This window comes from Aristolochia californica, unplaced genomic scaffold (genome assembly GCF_029961685.1).
Source record: "Aristolochia californica isolate CCGP_79_NKW_82.1479 unplaced genomic scaffold, dmAriCali1.0.hap1 SCAF_5, whole genome shotgun sequence".
In the NCBI taxonomy this organism is placed as follows: Eukaryota; Viridiplantae; Streptophyta; class Magnoliopsida; order Piperales; family Aristolochiaceae; genus Aristolochia; species Aristolochia californica.
Genome location: NW_027182214.1, coordinates 42,162,771 through 42,181,054, shown reverse-complemented (window position 1 = coordinate 42,181,054; position 18,284 = coordinate 42,162,771). Strand labels below are relative to the sequence as shown.

General features: G+C 38.6%; 3 protein-coding genes across 6 annotated transcripts; 2 read left to right on the top strand and 1 right to left on the bottom strand.

The window, feature by feature from the left end:
- Positions 1-773: 773 nt before the first annotated feature.
- Positions 774-3,317, bottom strand: LOC137965657 (large ribosomal subunit protein uL29-like). Its single transcript, XM_068811945.1, has 4 exons — positions 3,246-3,317; positions 3,006-3,141; positions 2,739-2,895; positions 774-950 (listed from the first exon to the last, which is right to left on the bottom strand). Exons 1-4 carry the CDS (start codon positions 3,247-3,249, stop codon positions 876-878), a joined length of 372 nt encoding a protein of 123 aa, XP_068668046.1. The 5' UTR covers positions 3,250-3,317; the 3' UTR covers positions 774-875.
- Positions 3,318-4,198: 881 nt separating this feature from the next.
- LOC137965364 (caffeoylshikimate esterase-like) lies at positions 4,199-6,097 on the top strand. Its single transcript, XM_068811667.1, has 7 exons — positions 4,199-4,222; positions 4,312-4,365; positions 4,465-4,516; positions 4,631-4,986; positions 5,099-5,236; positions 5,345-5,443; positions 5,795-6,097. The coding sequence occupies exons 1-7, from the start codon at positions 4,199-4,201 to the stop codon at positions 6,095-6,097; spliced, it is 1,026 nt and encodes a 341-aa protein (XP_068667768.1).
- On the top strand, positions 6,012-16,446 carry LOC137965049 (UDP-glucuronic acid decarboxylase 1-like). 4 transcript variants are annotated; one of them, XM_068811446.1, is made up of 8 exons: positions 6,012-6,092; positions 6,469-7,126; positions 7,850-7,996; positions 8,151-8,230; positions 9,482-9,565; positions 9,678-9,752; positions 15,942-16,034; positions 16,121-16,446. In XM_068811446.1, exons 2-8 carry the CDS (start codon positions 6,496-6,498, stop codon positions 16,310-16,312), a joined length of 1,302 nt encoding a protein of 433 aa, XP_068667547.1. In that variant the 5' UTR covers positions 6,012-6,092; positions 6,469-6,495; the 3' UTR covers positions 16,313-16,446. The 4 variants fall into 4 exon arrangements, 3 of the variants coding, with proteins under 3 accessions (XP_068667547.1, XP_068667546.1, XP_068667548.1); XM_068811447.1 differs by lacking the exon at positions 6,012-6,092 and adding an exon at positions 6,291-6,382; XR_011115997.1 differs by lacking the exon at positions 6,012-6,092 and having other exon boundaries at positions 6,274-7,126; positions 9,678-9,736; positions 16,121-16,209.
- Positions 16,447-18,284: the final 1,838 nt, after the last annotated feature.

The following is an 18,284-nucleotide window of genomic DNA, read 5'->3' as shown; positions in this document are numbered from 1 at the left end:
AGCTTAAGGTTTAGTATGGCCACATTTGTCCCTATCTCTTTTTTAATCTTTGTAACTATTCCATAATAATTTAGGATAATTTTCAAGTCTAAATTCTCTTGATTATTCGATTAACTGATTGATAAAAAATTTACCTCCTCATCTATTCTGATTCCTGTAATTCCTTCCTAAATATCGAATGAATCGAGTAATTAATCAGCATTGGCGAACGATCTTTTTTGTTTGTACTGGGTTTTGATCTCAAAACCTTGAGAAATAATATTTCTCTTAAAAGCAGACATGAATTGTTGCTGTGCTAAAATAATAAAAAGGGATTACAGTTCCTATATTCAGAGCCGTATCACAAACAGCTCTCTGCTTGTAGGAGAAATATTATTTCTCCAGGTTTTGAACACTTGATCAAAACCCGGCACAAACACAAAACATCTTAGACATATTGCCCATATTTTTAGAATTTTGGTATCTCAGTAACTTAATCACATCAAAGATTAGACATATGCCATGTGAATATATCCTTCAGATAACGACCGAGTTTCCAATGATAACAAATCTGAATCACGTACAACCCCGTGACTCAGACAAGCATATGAAGCTGTGCCCCATGGAAGTGCTATTTAGTATCACACCTCCCATCAATTCTGTATTATTTCGTGACAAGTTACTGCTCATTGAAATAACACGAGGCCAAAAACAACTGTTCCATAGAGAACTATTCAAGTAAGATATGAACCAATAATAGTTCCTACAAGATTCATGATCATCTCAGCACGTAATAACTACCAAAAACCCTGTCAATTAATCTGATGGTCTTGAAACAAAATGGACTCGCAAAATAAATAGTGTTTTGTCAGGCAGAAACACAACCAAAAATACATCTAAACCTTAATGGCATATTTCCTCTTGGGGAAGTACAATTCCCTTTTCTTCTCACGTTCTGTTTTCAGTGAAGCCTGCAGCATACAATGCAAAAATAAATCAGTACCTCAAAAAGGCTGACTCAACCATTAAGCTACCATAGATAAATATGAATTACAAAAAAGACCACCTAGCTTTGCAAAGCTGGACATGGACATGCTAGCCAGATACATAAAGATCGCATTCTCGTCGAGAAATATGGCTTCTTTAGAGTATCACACAAGAATGACTTATTACAGAAAACCCTACCAAATAGTGTGTATACTTTGTCTACTGCTTCAAACCCAAATTTGTAACTCTACCTTCTGCCCATATTAAACACATCTTCTCACCAAAATGTCTCCATTTCTACCAATATGTATAACAAATTATACATTATATGACACTTACATCTAACACAAATTCCTCATTTCCTGTCCTAACCACAAACTTAATTAATCATATAACCATAGCACTAGGCCTTGCTTTGACCATGCCTGTACCTGATGCAATTTTTTCTTTTTTTTTAACTTGAGCAGACAGATCAGAAGAAAATAACTTCAGCATTTCCAAGTCATTAAAGGGGTGGCACCTCACATACAGCTGACACGGGATGTCCAAATGCCCCCAAAACTGGACCCATTCCATATAGGAAGTTTATAAGCCAGTAGTAATAGTTGTGGACACACTGACAGGAGTCTAGTAGAGTAGCATCAACAACCTTCCTATTATAATACATTTGCAAAGATTAGGTGTCTGGGAACCTTGCCCAAGGGCACCCTGCCTTTGGGTACTCCCTCTCTAAAGTAGGGACCACCCGTTGTGTCATATTTCATGAATAAAACCTAACATCCTTTTAAAATAAAAAATAATAACTCATTTACAAAATTAGGCTGCGAGCATAACATAGGTAATGAACAATTATTGCTCAAAAGAAAGAAAGATAAGAGGAGCAACCCAGTGACAAATGACAATGGTTACCCATCCTCTTGGTTCACTTTACATTAAGTTACCTCTGGTCTCAGAAATCAAGCTCTCACAGATGATAGAGGAAACAAACAAACTAAAACGGAAAAGAGAAGATGAAAGGAGGTTGCATTCATCAGATACGGTATATGGAACAGAAGGGCATATAAATGTTTGCCAGGGGCACCGCAGGAACTCAAGTAAATGTATAGAGTTAGAATTATGATATTACAGCAGCTTCTCTTTTCAGGTAGGCTCAAGAGTGTAGCATTCTACCGAATCCTAGGATTATTATATGCAAAAAGCATATTTTGCCAGACTGATTAGACAGATTCTTCCATACTATAGTTATGCACATGACTACTCATATTAGGTTGCCCAACATCGCAAAATCTTCATTTGAATTACTCAAAAGTTCACAATCATCAAAATTTCCAGCTAAATACTAAATCAAGATCAAATTTGCAAGTATTAGTTATAAACAATGAACCAAGAAACTCAAAATAGTTAAACATTATACAGAAATAGCATGAATGCCCTAGAACTGTACATGAGTAAATGAACTTGAGCGCGAAATAGTGAAAACCCCTTGTATGACATCAGAATACTTGGTATATTTATGAACCAATAAAATGTAATTCTCACGTCACGGAGAAAGAATATCAATTAGCCAACTGCGCATAAGATAATTAATCATTAGGATTTAACCTAAACGGCACATATGTCACCACTGGTTTGTCCCATAACAGAGTTCTGCAGCATTTCTTAGGGTCACTACAAGATATTTTCCCATGACGGAGCCAGAAAATGAAGAAAACACTAAAAAGAATTAACATAACATCTCCAACAATATACGAACAACATTAAAAAGAAAATACCTGATGCTTGGTCAAACGTTTCCTGATAGCTCTGGTCTTCTTCGGTCGCAGATCGAGGGGCAAGAATTTCTTATTCTTATAAGCTTCCCTCAGCGCAGCCTTCTGCTTCTGAGATATCACCGTCAAAACCTGAGCAATCGACAGCCTCACAACCTTGCTGGTTCATAAGAATAAAAAGAAACAACAGTTCTTCAGATAATAAATCAACAAACTTTCCACAAGCCACCTCTGATAGACCGAAGAAAAATATAAGATATCGAGGCCTACATTTTCGAGAGCTTGTTAGGAGCTCCGCCGGTAACTTTGGCAACGCGAAGCAGAGCAAGCTCCGCTTTCAGTTCTTTGAGTTGGCTCAGGAGGTCAGTTTTCGATTTAGTTCTCAACTCGTGAACCTTGATTCTGGCTGCGTTCAGAAGTAGGAAAATGGAATCAGCAAACTCTTACGTTAACGAACACGCGAATCACAGTGAGAGAAAACCGCGCCTAAAAGATTGAGAAGGAGCTTACCCATGGCGGCTGCAAGAGGACTCCGAAATCTGCCTCGTAAAACCCTAAACGGAGCGAGCTCCTAATGCGACGCGACACATATTTATAGGAGCAGAAATTTTTCCGCTTTTAAAAAGAAACCCACAACAAAAGTGGGCTTCATGGGCTACTTTGATGGAGTTGAGGTTTCGTCGTGTGGGCTTTTCATGTGGGCTTTATCAATACGACAGTCAAAGTAATTATATATTTACTAGAATTATGTAGATTAACCACTGAAAATTATTATAAGAGGCTTATCCTGATGAGCATTCGGAAAAACCACCCTAGAAATGGATATTATGGTTGACAGTAGCTAGCCAATACAACCCAACAGACCGGTCTATTAGGTGCGGAAAGTTATCGCCTACAAGAGTGGATAGAACCACTCTGACAATGGTCACCCGTCCTATGTGACACACAAAATATCGTAGGGTCATATCACATTAAGTCAATATGTGGTTTTAGGTTTAGCACATCATAAGCCATCATCTAAAGGTCTAAGCGAATTGTCTCAATTTTAATCACTATCGGACAGGCAAATTATTGTGATTAGGCAGAGGAAAAATAAATTCAATAGTATTTCGATCATTTGGAACAGTGGCGGCTAGACTAAATGTATCTGCCCTTCCTTCACGGCTCGACTGGATTGTGATTCTACCCTTTCAGTTACGGTTCAAGTCTCTTATCGTTCACTGTCCCAGACTTTCTCGAAAAGGTATCTGATCCTCCGCTATTTCCCTGCAGCATCACATCCCTTCCTCCTACACTTTCCTTCTATATCAGTTGATCTGGATTGGGTTCGTTCCTTCTTTGGTATAGATTCTCACGTCGTTACTGCTCATTTGTAAGGCTCTGATTCTGATAGTTTTTGCGGTTTCTGCGATTGCATGGGAGTTGTTTTTTTATGAATCTGCTCGTTTCTGCAGGGTGAAGATATGGAGAACATGAAATATGAAGAGGTAACTTTTGCAAGATTAGAATTACTTTTGAGTTAGTTCGTGCTGTAATTTGAAATGCGGTAGAGAGATTAACTGGTTTTTTTGTTCAGGAATTTATATTGAATTCTCGTGGATTGAAGCTTTTCACATGTCGTTGGCTTCCGGTTAATCAAGAGCCAAAGGCAGTGGTTTTTCTTTGCCATGGTATTCGATAATCATCTTCTGGGTATTTCTTCTGCTTTTTAATTGTTTGTTCTGATCAGTTTCCATTATTTTCTGTAGGATATGGCGTGGAATGCAGTATAACCATGAGAGGTGAATAGATGCTTGATCGAATTACTCATCTTTTTCGATAATTTGTTGGTGGGAATCATTAGAATGAATGGAATTATGATCTGAAGCGGCACTGGGAATGGTTTTTTATATCAGGCACTGGTATAAGATTGGCAAAGGCTGGCTATGCAGTCTACGGAATCGATTACGTAGGACATGGAAAATCGTCTGGTTTGCAGGCTTATATCCCCAGCTTCGATCAGCTCGTTAATGACTGCTCCGAGCATTTTACATGCATATCCGGTGAGTCGTCTACACCTGTTCTCGCTTCCCCCTCTGTTGCTCAGTTATTAACTGGGATTTCCTCCTCCTTCGTTACAGAGAAGATCCAATACAAAAACAAGATGAGATATCTCCTTGGAGAATCCATGGGAGGAGCAGTTGCTCTTCTCCTCCACTGCAAGAAGCCAAAGTACTGGGATGGAGCGATTCTGGTGGCACCCATGTGCAAGGTTTTGCTGCCTCTTCTAATTCCTCCACTCTTTCTGAATCCATATACCGTCGGATACCGGGAATGAGTACTCTCTTCATCTTTTTCTCTCCAAAATTTCTGCGTTTGAACAGATTGCAGAGAAACTGAGGCCTCACCCATTCGTCATCAGAGTTTTGAGAAAGCTTTCCAAGGTCATCCCGACATGGAAGATAGTTCCAACACAAGATATCATCGACATGGCCTTCAAGAATCCAGAGAAGAGAAAAGAGGTAAATGAGGAAATACAGTAATCAAGAATTAAGCCAGCACCTTTCAATTAAATTCTATGATTGTTCTCTTATAAACGGAATCATCCAAATTCATAAAATTATGCACAGATACGTTCAAATCCTTACTGCTACAAGGGAAAGCCACGGTTGAGGACCGCCCAACAGCTGCTGACGGTCAGCCTGGAGATAGAAAAAAAGCTGGACCAGGTAAACTGCATTTTCTTATATTGATCATCATTTAATCCATCTCGTAAAACGTCAGGGTTGAGAATTGGACGACAAAGATAATAGATTTTCGACAAATTACTTGGAGTCATCAATTGACCATCGACGGAAACTTAGAAGCCAATGGCCCTGATCAACAGGACCCGTCCTACTCAACCACCGTCACATGCGTCCTTTCTGATTCTCCAGTTCGTTTAATTCCTGTCAATTTAAATGGCCATAGCGCGACAAGAGTATTCAATACACGCCGGTTAAATTAGCAAATTCCGTTTGGGCGTCGAGTCCGAGTTCGGTCACGACTCACGCACTCAGCTTTGTTTCTTTCCTCCACAGGTGACAATGCCATTCCTGATCGTTCACGGAGAAGCCGACACCGTGACGGATCCAGAAGTGAGCAAACTGCTGTACAACTCGGCGTCGAGCACGGACAAGACCTTGAAAATGTATCCCAGTATGTGGCACGCGTTGACTTCCGGCGAGTCGCCGGAGGATATCGAGCACGTCTTCTCAGACATCGTCGCCTGGCTGGATGAGAGATCTGAAGACAGGAGCTCGAGATCGGAGAAGGAGAGGAATGCCGAACACGACGATCAATTTCCGGACTCGCAATGGAAGACGATCGAAATAGAAGGTTAAGATAAATAGCTAGCAACGAAGAACGAAGAAAGATTGGAAATAATTATGTGTTTTAACTGTTAATGAACGTTACTAGATTCTTTTCGTCATACGAAGCCTAATTAATCATTTTTTGTATATATATTTAATAATTTATAAAGTTGTAAGGATGAAATCAACGATGTAGATATAAGATAGGCAAAGGGTAGATATAACACAGCTGGTGCGTCTTCGTTGCATTCCCAAGTTCCCAGTGAAGCCGATTTATGGGCTGCTGATGCTCTGAGGTCGTAAGAGAGCCGAGATGTTAGAGATACTCACCTGCTCTTCAATTTCAAACACTCTGTAGTCCATCAGCAAGTTACCTGAATCTGTCTCTGTGAATTCTTCAGATCTCCCACGTGTATCGAGATTGCGAGATGAAGCAGTATCACAAACAGACGAGCTTAAACCACAGAAGAGATGATGAAATGCCTGTCCAGTCACATACATCTGCTTTTTCTAGCAGAACCCAGAGAACTAGATCACTGTACAGATCGGTCAATTACGTGCTCAAGGAACAAAGACTTTTGTTCGTACTCGTCGGCATTCTGATTGCCTCCACCTTCTTCATGCTCCAGCCTACTCTGATGAAATTAGGACCTGTAGAAACCAACCGCCTCTTCCCTCACTCCGTCAATGTGGGCGTCGGTGATCACAAACAAGTATACCCAAATGAATACTCTAGTTACGCGTCCGTCGGTGGCGCCACGATTCGTGTGCCAAAGGGTGTTCGTAAGCAGCCACTGAGAATCGTCGTGACCGGTGGGGCTGGCTTTGTTGGGAGCCATCTGGTGGATAAACTATTGGCAAGAGGGGACAACGTGATCGTGATTGATAATTTTTTTACGGGGAGGAAGGAGAATGTGATGCATCACTTTGGGAATCCAAAATTTGAGCTAATCCGACATGATGTGGTCGAGCCCATACTGCTCGAGGTTGATCAGATTTATCACTTGGCATGCCCTGCTTCTCCAGTGCATTACAAGTATAACCCAGTGAAGACAATCATATCCTTTTAGCTTGATCTCTTTCTTGGTCTGTTGTTGTTTTGCTCACGAATATCTCACGGCGTTACTTCCCTTCAGGTAAGATGTTGCTCTGAATTTAAATGAACATGTCGGCTGAATTGGTTATTTGTTTTCAGGCATGCTGCTTGTTGTTCTCACCATTTTGTTATTGTCGTGGTTTCCCATTTCTTCCCTACTGATTAAGTTGTTTGTCAAGCTGTACCATTGTCTATCTCTGTCTGGACAACATGTAGGCCAGTTGCGCTGATATAAAACTTCGTTTCATTTTGTTAAATTGAATAATTGTATATCAAAAATCTAGTAAGCGTGAGTATTTGTAGTGTGAGTTTGAGAAGTTAAGACTTTGTTTGGTTTCTCAAAAGAATGAGTTTTTGGTTTCTGAAACAGCTTCTCTCAGGAGCAGCTTTGGTGTCCAAAATGATGTCCTGGAATTAGGAAGGACATTCTTACTTGACATATATGATATGATCTAATACTCAGGTTTCTCAAAATAGTGTAAAAAGATGTGCTTCAACCCACGGTTATTTGACTTGGACCAGTTCTTAGAATGTCATGATATATCAAATTTGTTTGTTGACACAAGAGGGTCTTTTAATCATCTAGAGGAGTTTATGATAATACTTTCATAATGTGTGTTTTAACTAGAGCATGATAATTTCCACCCATTCATGAAAATGAAATCCAAATCTTAACCATGATTACAAGACAAATGTAATGGGAACCCTAAACATGTTGGGTTTAGCAAAAAGAATTGGGGCTCGATTTTTGCTGACAAGTACCAGTGAGGTGTATGGTGACCCTCTTGAACACCCGCAAAAGGAGACTTACTGGGGCAATGTCAATCCTATAGGTGAGCTATCAAATAAACTGTTTCTATTTTTTATTTCTCTTTCAAAAATTGCACATGTATTATGCACTTTCCTACTTTTGAATTTCATCTGAATAACTGATTGGGGTCCAAAAATGCACGTGTTTTAAATTCTAAAGGGTTTATGCCCTTTTAGGTGTAAGGAGCTGCTATGATGAAGGGAAACGAACAGCGGAAACTTTAACTATGGATTACCATCGTGGTGCTGGAGTCGAGGTAACTTCTAGTGATGAATTCTTGATAACTTTGAGTGTGGAAGTTATTTACTTATTGTATTATTAGTTGCTTTTTAGATCCAACTTTGAGCATGCATATTTTTCTTCCAATGTAAAGGAAAAACATTATGGGTCAAGGAAATTATTCACATTTCTTTGAAGTTGGAAATTGGAGGTTCCATGCAATAGAGTCTGTGCAATCTAGTATTCTTACTAAATTTTCTTTACGTGTACTTCAAGCTACTTCATCGATGTAAACCTGAGTAAAACAGAGGAAGTCAAGGGAGTTTATTTAGGAGAGTAGGATTATTTGAGCACACTATTTCACTGAATACTTGAAAAGTAAGGTGGTATTGCTGATGGTTTGTCATACATACAGTCATGTATCCTTTCTTACAAAGAAATGCATATGATGAACTGGGATGCTTTCCTTTTTAAGTTAACAGGGTCATAATCATCAACATGGGGTGACCCCAACTATGTTGAGGTTGGCCGCAAGGATCCTTCTTCATCAACTAGATTTTTGGCCTCCTTTATTTCTTGTGGTTCTCTGAACTAAATTTGGCAAAACCCTTCAAGTGGTGTACTGCTAGGTGGTTGTCAAACATGACTAAAAAACCCTTCAAGTGGTGTACTGCTAGGTGGTTGTCAAACACGCCTAAGCTATGTCAAATGACTTCTTTTTGTTTCCAGTCATGCTTCTAGGATATGATCATTCCTGGCAAGATCATAATGAGTAAGAATAAAAAGACATGAAAGGGATGTTCTGGACCTCATGTTGATCAAGGGATGTTGAGTGTTAGCTGTTATTTATTGGTCTATGCAAGCTCTCAATATGTGGATGTTCACAAAAAAAGTCAGAATGGAATGGTTTTCGTTGTGTCTCCCATCCATATGGCAGTTTCTAGAATCAGAATCTGCAGGGATGCAAATGAAATTCTCTGTACATTTTAGCTTCTTTATTCTTTTTTTGGACTTCTAAGTGTTTCATTTTTTATAAATATCATTTTTGTACTGTCTTATTGTCAATTCCTTCATAACATTCCAAATTGAAAAATGCAAATAAATATATAAAGGAGACTAGATTCTTGTTTATGACTGTGTTGTGAAAGGAGGAGAGGTACCTGCATCTGGCATTGCTCTGAAAGCGTCCAAATGTTTATTGCAAATAATGTACATAAATGTTTGCATTGTGCTCCATGTAATTGAATCAAATAAAAGTTCCACTGGGTTTGAAAATATGTATGTTCAGGTGCGTATTGCTCGGATCTTCAACACATATGGACCTCGAATGAGTATTGATGATGGTCGTGTTGTCAGCAATTTTGTTGCTCAGGTTAGTTCATCTTCACTTCTGTGTCTGCTTGATTGTTGTTTTAGGAAGTGAACTGTATAGGTTTAAAGTGTAGGCTATTTGATAGTGATACTGTGGTACTTAAGATGTACAGGTCCTACGGAAACAGCCTTTGACAGTCTACGGAGATGGGAAGCAAACACGCAGCTTTCAGTATGTCTCTGACTTGGTAATTCACTTGCCTGCCTTTTTTGAGGAGTTTAATATACATCTTCTTCCAGTATAGAGAGAAAACGGATCAGATTCTGAATTCATTATTATCATCACATTCTTGTATTTTATTCATATTGCTCCATGTAGTGAAAGGAAGATTAGGTTTAGATATCAGATCTCTGTTTGTAAAGCTTAGTAGAATTTACTGGTCATGATCAGTGTAGCCAAATTTTTAGGACCATTCTTTGGGTAGTGGTGTGTGATTTTCATGTTCTTTTTTATACTTCACACCAAGAGTCTCATATTTCTGTATTAGGATAAGAAAACACAGTCTTACAATGAAATATGGAACAAGAAAGAATAGTATATAATATGAGATATGAAAAGTAAGATGTTTGACAATGTGCTTTGACTTGTGCAAGTGGGGCATAATGTGCAAGATGAGGCAAAATGGGTGTTCTGCTGCCATGCTTCATTTTAATTAACCTACGGTAGATAGTAATTTAGCTGAATTGCTGAAATGCTCTGGTCTGATTTAGGCACTTTGCTAGTTTCTATACCTGTGGACTTCAGACATCCCAAGATGAGGATGTATTTACCTTCCCGCTGGTTCATGATTAGAAGATGTGAACTATGCCCACTGGCCAAGAGGGATTCTTTTTGGGAGGAGCCTTTATCTGGAACCTGAGTGGTAATTATACTAAAAATACAATAAATTGTTATGTTGGGAGGCAGGATGTCTTGCATCCTGGGTCCCACCATATAGCGGGAAGCCAATTTCTCTCGCCCAAATTAAAGAGCTGCCTGAAGAGAGCAATGCCACCGAGGGGTTTTTTAGTGCTGCCAGTCAACCTCTCACACAGAGAGTGCTGGTGCAGAGGCAGTGGCACAAGGGAAACCCAAAAATGAAGGTTTGAGTAAGGAGAAAAGGAAAAATAGAAAGGGAGGAACTAGATGAGGAAGAGAAGAAAGAAGAAAGAGTGAATTTTGGGATTTACTGAATTATTTCATACGTAGCTTCTTTTCTAAGCTAATTCTTGACTCTTCCTCATTGGTGCATGTATAAATTTCTGTAATATAGTTAAGTTGCTCTCTGCTCTCCCCGTGGATATTGGCAATATTCACCGAACACATTAATTTTTTGTCTTTCGTGTGGTTTTGTATTTTGTCTTACTTTACATATTTTCTTGTCAATTTCTCATATAATGCATTACAATTATCACAATTGTAGTTGTGTGTGATATTGGGTGGGTGAAATACCCAGACAATTGGTGTCAAAGCAGTTTCACAGAAGGCATTTGTAAATTTTTTTTTGTGTGGGATCCGGATTGTGACCATTCATTGAAATGTCCTCATTGAAGTATGATATTGAGAAATTTAATAGAAATGGGATTTTGAAATGTGGGAAAGTAGGGTGAAGGACATTTTAAAGCAGAAGGGATTGTTCAAAGAATTGGAAGGAATGAAACCTTTCTCAATGGAAGATGATGAGTGGGAGGAATTGGAGATGAAGGCGGTAAGCATTATTAGGTTATGTTTGACAAACAATGTAGCGTACATTGTCACAAATGAAACTTTGGCACCTGGTTTGTGGTTAAAGTTGGTGAAAATTTACATGATAAAGAGTCTTCTGTATTTGAAGAATCAGTTGTACGCCTTTGTATGACAAAGGGGAAGAATCTTCTAGACCACTTGAGCAAGCTTATAAGATTGTCATGTAACTTCCTAGTGAGGATGTAAAGTTAAAAGATGATGACAAAGTGTATCTTCTAAATTCTCTTCCGTTGTCTTACAAGCATCTAGTGATAACCATATTGTATGGGAAAAGAGACATTGATATGGAAGAAATCACTTGTACACTCTTATCAAATAAGTTACCTAGCTCAAGTACTGAAGGAGAGGGATTATATGAGAAAAAATTTAGTAAGGAGAGAGGAAGATCTAATGAGCAGGGACAATATAAGGAAAAGTCTAGGTCCAAATCCAAGGGTAAAGGAAAACATAGTGTTATTTTTTCAAATGAGAAAGGCACATGAAAAAGCAATGTGTGAAGCGGTTTAAATACCAAAAGAAGGGGGAAAATGTGGTCAAAGCTAGTTTGGTCTCGGATTTGGAAGTAAGGGACTATTCTTTCCATCTCCATAGGTATAGATTCTCTCAATGATACTTAGATTCTTGATTCGTGTTGTTCTTATCATATGTGTCCTCATAGGAATTGGTTTATCACTTTTATAGCATATAATGGTGATACAATGCTTATGGGGAATATTGCAATGTGTATAACTATGAAAATGGGAACCATCAAGGTTAGAATATTTGATGTCATTGTCAAGAGTTTGGCGGATGTAAGGTATGTGTTAGAGTTGAAGAAAAACTTTATTTTCCTTGGTGCTTTGGATTCTAATGGTTGTTGATGCATAGCAATCAATGGAATAATGAAAGTAAAGAAAGGAAGTATAATGGTTAGAAGGGAGAAAAGAAAGTGAGAAGAGTCATGAAAAGTAAAGAAAAGAAGTATAGTGGTCAGAAAGGAGAAAAGACAGTGAGAAATCTTTAGCACTTTATAAAGATGACAATTATAGGTGGAGCTAATGTAGCATCTTGTGATGATGGTGATGATATTATGGTCTTTTGGCATATGAGATTGGCTCACATGAGTGAGAGGGGCAAAAGTTGCATAACCAGAATTTACTCAGAGGGTATTAATCTTGTAGGATGAATTTTTTTAAGGATTGTGTTGTTACAAAAAAACATAGAGTGAATTTTAAGGTTTCTAGTATGTTCATGCAGATTTTGAGGCTAGCTCAAGTGGTATCCATGGAGAGAGAGAGAGAGAGAGAAAGAGAGGAGGGGTTGATATTTCGTGTCATTTATCAATGATTTTTCAAGAAAGTATGATTGTTCTTCATGCAGCCAAAATCCGAAACTTTTATGAAGTATAAGGGAGTGGAAAGTAGAAGTAGAAAAACAAACTGGTAGACAAGTGAAGTGTTAGAGAACTGGGAATGGTGGTGAATTCACTTGGAGTGGCTTTATAGATTTTTATAAGAAAGAATATTGTGCATTATTTCTCTACTCGAGGGATGCCTCAGTATAGTGGAATAGTTGAAAGAATGAATAGTTGAGCGGGCAAGGTGTTTGAGATTACTTGCAGGGTTTCGGAGGTAGTAAATACAACTTTCTATGTCATTAACAGGTCGCCTTCCACACAATTGAACTTAAGGCACCAGAAGAAGTATAGTTACCTTATACAACAATTAAACTCTTAAGCCACCAGAAGAAGTATGGTCAAATATGCTTGTTGATTACTCAAATTTGAGAATATTAGGATGTGTTGATTATGTTTATGTTAAGTTGTGGAGTCTAACTAATGCCTTACACAAAGTCAGCACGCGGATCAACCTTCACTGTTATTAGGGTGATTGATGATATTGAGTTGTGTGATAGAGAGGTTAGAGAAAAAACACAGAGAGTTTGAGTGTGTGCGATTTCTCTTGTAAATTTCTTCTTCATCATAGTGAATTATTGCAGCGGCTGAAGAATAGGACATAGTCTCACCTTGAGGCAAACCTGTATAAATATTGTGTGTTTGTGCTCAATTACTTCTTCTTCTGTGATTATTATTTCTCTCGATAGTATTGAATTAGGGTGTCTAATTCCTAACAGTTTATGTGCAAGATGGTCAAATGTCAAAACATGACCCGAAATCAAATTATTGTATTATTCTAGAATATGGGAGAAGGGTTATCGGTTGTGGAACTCTAATTCAAAGAAAATTTGAAATCAGCAGAGACGTAGTGTTTGATGAAGGTTCTCTTCTAAAAATTTTACAAATTGAAGTCCAAGAAGAAAAGAAGGATAAAGTTACTGTCCAACTGGACTTGGAAAGAGAAAAAGAAAAGAAAAAGAAAATTAGTATGCAACCCCAAGGTGATAGGATTTTGATGATGAAGATAGAAGAGATGCTACTGAGTCAGATATTGATATTTCTTCTGGTGGAGTTTAGGATGCATAGTTACATGAGCCCTATTGTATTGCTAAGAAGAAGGGACAAGGAAATGTAGGAGCACCAGTTCAGCTTGGGTTTGAGGATATTGTTTCTTTTGCCTTGACAGTGGGTATGGGTGATCCAACTACATTCGATGAAGCAATAATAGTTGAAGATAGCAATGAGTGGTTGAATGCTATGAGGGAAGAAATAGAATCTCTTCACAAGTATCAAACTTGGGAGTTGGTGGATCTTCCCAATGGGAAAAAGGTTGTTTGTTGTAAGTGAATTTACAGAAAGAAAGTGACATTATTAAAGGGAGAACCAATGAAATACAAGACAGGACTTGTATAAATATGCATAGAGGGAAGGTGTAGATTTCAATGAAAAATTTTCTTTGGTGGTGAAACACACTTCCATTTGGGTCTTACTTGCAATGGTAACTATATATGACATGGAACTTGAACAATTAGATGTTAAAATGTTTTTTCTCCCTGGTGAGTTTGATGAGGAGATTTATATGACAGCCAAAGGGTTTTGTGGTTAAAGAGTAAAGAGAGGCTTGTCATGTGCAAGTTGAAAAAGGTCTATTTACAGCCATAAGCAATCCCCAAGGCAATGGTGTGTGTGGTTTGACATTTTCATGGTGAGTCATGACTTTCACAGAGCAGGTATGATGTGTGTGTCTACTTTTAGTTTCTTCGTGATGGTTCTATTGGTAGGTTGACATTATGTGTTGATGACATGCTTAATTCTATTAAAGATTTGAATGAGATTAAGAAGTTAAAGCAAGAGCTAAGCATAGAGTTTGACATGAAATATCTAGGTGAAGCGAGGAAAATCCTAGGTATGGAGATCCATAGAGATTGGAAAGACAATAAGTAGTGGTTGTCCCAGAAAGGATACTTGTGTAAAGTTATAGTTAACTTCAATATGACGGAAGCTAAACTAAGTACTCCATTATGAAAATATTTTTCAATTGTCAAATTTGGTAGTGCCTATTAAGGTATCGTATTCTAATGTTATGAGTAATGTATGTCATGGTTTTTACTAGACCTGATTTGTCACTGGTAGTGAGTATGGTACATAGAAATCTAGCTGATCCAGGTAGAGCACACTGGAATGTCATCAAATGGATCTTGCATTACTGAAAAGGATCTATTGATACATGTATTTTGTAGGATAGGAGCATGGGTTGTGTTGTGCATGGTTATGTAGTTTCTGATTATGCAAGGGATGGTTCACGACAAGTTACTTGTTTGTCTTGGCTGGTGGTTTTATTAGATGGAAGTCTATGTTGCACCCAATTGCATTATCTTCTACCGTGGTTGAATATATGGCTGCCATTGAAGTAGCTAAGGAGGGAGAGTGGGTTAAAGGGAGGGTTGGAGAGCTTGGGATTGGTCAGAAATATGATTCCATTTATTATGATAAGCAGAGTGCAATTAGTTTGGCTAAAAATTTGCTGCATCATGCTAGAAAGAAGCTCATTGACGTGAGATATCATAAGCTTAAAGAGCTTGTGTAAGGGGCAAATCATGTTACAGGAAGTCTTTACAGGTGATAATGCAGCAGACAATGATGACTAAACTACTGCCAGCTACTAAGTTCATGAATTTAATATCCAGTCATGTTGGTAGGAGAAGGCCTCTGGGAGAGGTGGTGAAAAATGGAGAGAGGAGTCTTGTGGAGGATGGGATACAAGCCAAGGCGGAGAAAGTTATGTTGGGAGGTGGGATGTCTTGGATCCCATCCCCACCACTTAAGTGGGAAGCCAATTACTGTTGCTTGGACAAAAGAGCTGCCCGAAGAGAACAACACCGCCGAAGGGTTTTTTAGTGCCTCTGCAATGACTCCCTGTGTGAGTGGTTGAGTGAAGAAGAAGATGAGGAAGAAGATAAAAGAGAAAGAGGGATTTTGGGATTTACTGAACTCTTTAACTGGTGCTTCTTTTGTAAGCTATTTCTTGACTTTTCCAAATTGGTGATTGTATAAAATTTCCCAATATAGTGAAATATCCCAACATAAACATACTTGAAAAATGTGATTTGGCTGGTTAAAATTGATCTATTCATTTTGTTGTTTTTGGCCTTCTAACATGTGTTCTCATTGGAGTCAATAATGTGCATACAAAAACCTTTAATTTTTCTGACAAATTTCATATATTCCGGTAGCTGACTTGCTGAGATTATATTTGAGTACATATAAAACTTACAGGTTGATGGACTGGTGGCGCTGATGGAAGGTGAGCATGTAGGACCCTTCAACTTGGGAAACCCTGGAGAATTCACCATGTTGGAACTTGCCGAGGTCAATTCTTTCAGCCTACTGACTTTTTCCTTCTTTATTTTTGAAATTTGTGGAGTTTCAATAGCTATACTCTACTTATTCGCCAGGTTGTCAAAGAAGTGATCGACTCCGGTGCGACCATTGAGTTCAAGCCAAACACCGCTGATGACCCGCATAAAAGAAAACCCGATATAACTAAAGCTCAGGAGCTTCTGTACTGGGAACCAAAAGTTTCCCTTAAGGAAGGTCTGCCTCGCATGGTTACAGATTTTCAGAAACGTCTCTTGAATGAGGAATAAACTGGTTTGACCTAATGAAACTGTTATTAGTATGGAAAAGACGAGCATATACCTATCCCCTTAGGAATCTTATTCGTGCTTTTTGTGGTTTTCTTCATCGTCTTCATAAATTTCAGTCCATGAAATTTCGATCTTATTATTCTAGAAAAGGAAAAGGGGTCTCGAAATGTTGAATGTATGGGAATTCATCATCGTTTCATAGGATTTCCTGGATAAGGCACTAACAGCAGTCGTATCAGCACCAGTTATGAAAAGCTCCTCACCTGATGTCTTCTGTTTGGACCAAGAACAGGTCTAATATGTTCCCATGACTCTCATTTCTTCTTCTAACCATGAGGTAAACAGGGGAAGTTACTTTGGTGGAAGAAAATGATCAAGCTGGTGGAAATAGAAAGGTAAATTATTAATAGAAGAAGATCAATGGTTTGTGTATCTTGAAATGTTGCCATTCACGGACAGCATCTGGTCAGCAAATCTAACTTGCTTGTATTTCTTGATTAAAATTTAAAAGTCACCCGACCATCTTCTTTAAATAGAGATTAGATTAGGCCCCAATAACCAGGAATTCTTGTTCTTTCTGCAAATCTGCTGGACAACCCCCGGATAATGCCTCTCAATCTTGTCTACTCGATATACCCGCATTTTTGGATTATTAAACCTTCCCTTCTCTTCCTCTTCTTCCCCGTCACATTCACAATCACGGGCAAATAATACCAATCTTGTCAAAAGAGCAGTAACGATCCACCTACCATGGGACCTCTGCTTTCATCTTTTACAACTTTCTGCAACTGAAATGTTAGAATAGAGTTCCGTCATTTTGATTGTCTGGCCTTTTTACTAAAACAATTTCGTCCGCTGTCTGAACGCAGCAGCAGCAGCGGAAGCGGAACACCTACCCTTGAATTAAAGATTCTGAAGAATCAAGCCATCATTAGTGCAGAGCAGGAAAGAAGAAGATAAAGGAACCCAGGAAGAAAGAACGGGAAGATACTTAAATGTCTAAATCCTTCTTTCACTAACTAAAGTACTGGCAATTCTTTAGCGTGAAGGAGAAAAATGGGTTGTTGGGGACCCACGAACCAAGAGAAGTCTGATTAGAATAATAATCAGTGACGACGCTGCAGAACGGTTAATGGGGTAAGTCGGCAACTAGATACAGTATAAGTGAAGGAAAGAAAGGTCTCGGGGAGAGAGAGAGAGAGAGAGAGTGGGAATCGGGTGAAGACTGTGGAAGATGTCAGAGCAAATTGGGTAAAGGATGAAAAGCTGAAGAAAGTGATGAAAGGCATCGGATTCTATCCAAGCTGTGGTGGAGCAGGAACAGACAATGGAACTGAGAGAAAGTGGGTTCCTGTCGCCTTCATGTAGAAAACCAGTGAGCGTTTGTTCATGATCAGGAATCTGCACTTATCTCTATCTCTATCAAATATCTCCTGGTTCTCACTTGGTATATGCAAGCCATTGACCTGCCAAAAGAAAAAGAAACAACAAAGTATGGTTAAGCAACTTTATGCTGGAGTTCCGTTTTGTACTTGTCCTCGTTCCAGAAACAGCAAGAAAGGCTGTGAAGCAGCACCAATTTCGATTAAGATTTGGATTTTTTCTCAAGCCATCACCTAACCTTTTTCTCTCACTAGTTTGTTCGTGTGCACAAGATGATCAGATCCGCCCAGAACATACTGTAATATCGATCAACACTGTAGCTTCAACCCCATTCAGTAATGGCCTTTGATTACTAATAAAAACTGAGAATTCATGGTTATAACCGATAATATCTTCACATCAGTATCATTTGTGTGTAAAAGTAGATCATCAAGATAAAATAATGCAAGTCCAGATTTTATTTCTAATAAGCACAGAAGCCAGCCTAGTACTATAAGATCAAAAGCGATCAAAACCGACAGCAGCATCAAACAAGAAAGAGTACGCTAGACTGGGTTGAATTGCTTCTGAGAACCGATTTTCAGCGAGT

What these genes read in the sequence shown, in the direction of transcription:
- LOC137965049 (XM_068811446.1), top strand. Translation starts at nt 6,496, where the DNA reads ATGAAGCAGTATCACAAACAGACGAGCTTAAACCACAGAAGAGATGAT. An exon ending in TAACCCAGTGAAGACAATCA is followed by an intron (nt 7,127 to 7,849) that starts TATCCTTTTAGC and finishes ACCATGATTACA; the next exon opens with AGACAAATGTAATGGGAACC. An exon ending in TTCAGTATGTCTCTGACTTG is followed by an intron (nt 9,753 to 15,941) that starts GTAATTCACTTG and finishes TAAAACTTACAG; the next exon opens with GTTGATGGACTGGTGGCGCT.
- LOC137965364 (XM_068811667.1), top strand. Translation starts at nt 4,199, where the DNA reads ATGGAGAACATGAAATATGAAGAG. An exon ending in AGAACATGAAATATGAAGAG is followed by an intron (nt 4,223 to 4,311) that starts GTAACTTTTGCA and finishes TTTTTTGTTCAG; the next exon opens with GAATTTATATTGAATTCTCG. An exon ending in TAGAAAAAAAGCTGGACCAG is followed by an intron (nt 5,444 to 5,794) that starts GTAAACTGCATT and finishes TTTCCTCCACAG; the next exon opens with GTGACAATGCCATTCCTGAT.
- LOC137965657 (XM_068811945.1), bottom strand. An exon ending in CCTAACAAGCTCTCGAAAAT is followed by an intron (nt 2,896 to 3,005) that starts GTAGGCCTCGAT and finishes CTTATGAACCAG; the next exon opens with CAAGGTTGTGAGGCTGTCGA. An exon ending in AACGTTTGACCAAGCATCAG is followed by an intron (nt 951 to 2,738) that starts GTATTTTCTTTT and finishes TGTATGCTGCAG; the next exon opens with GCTTCACTGAAAACAGAACG.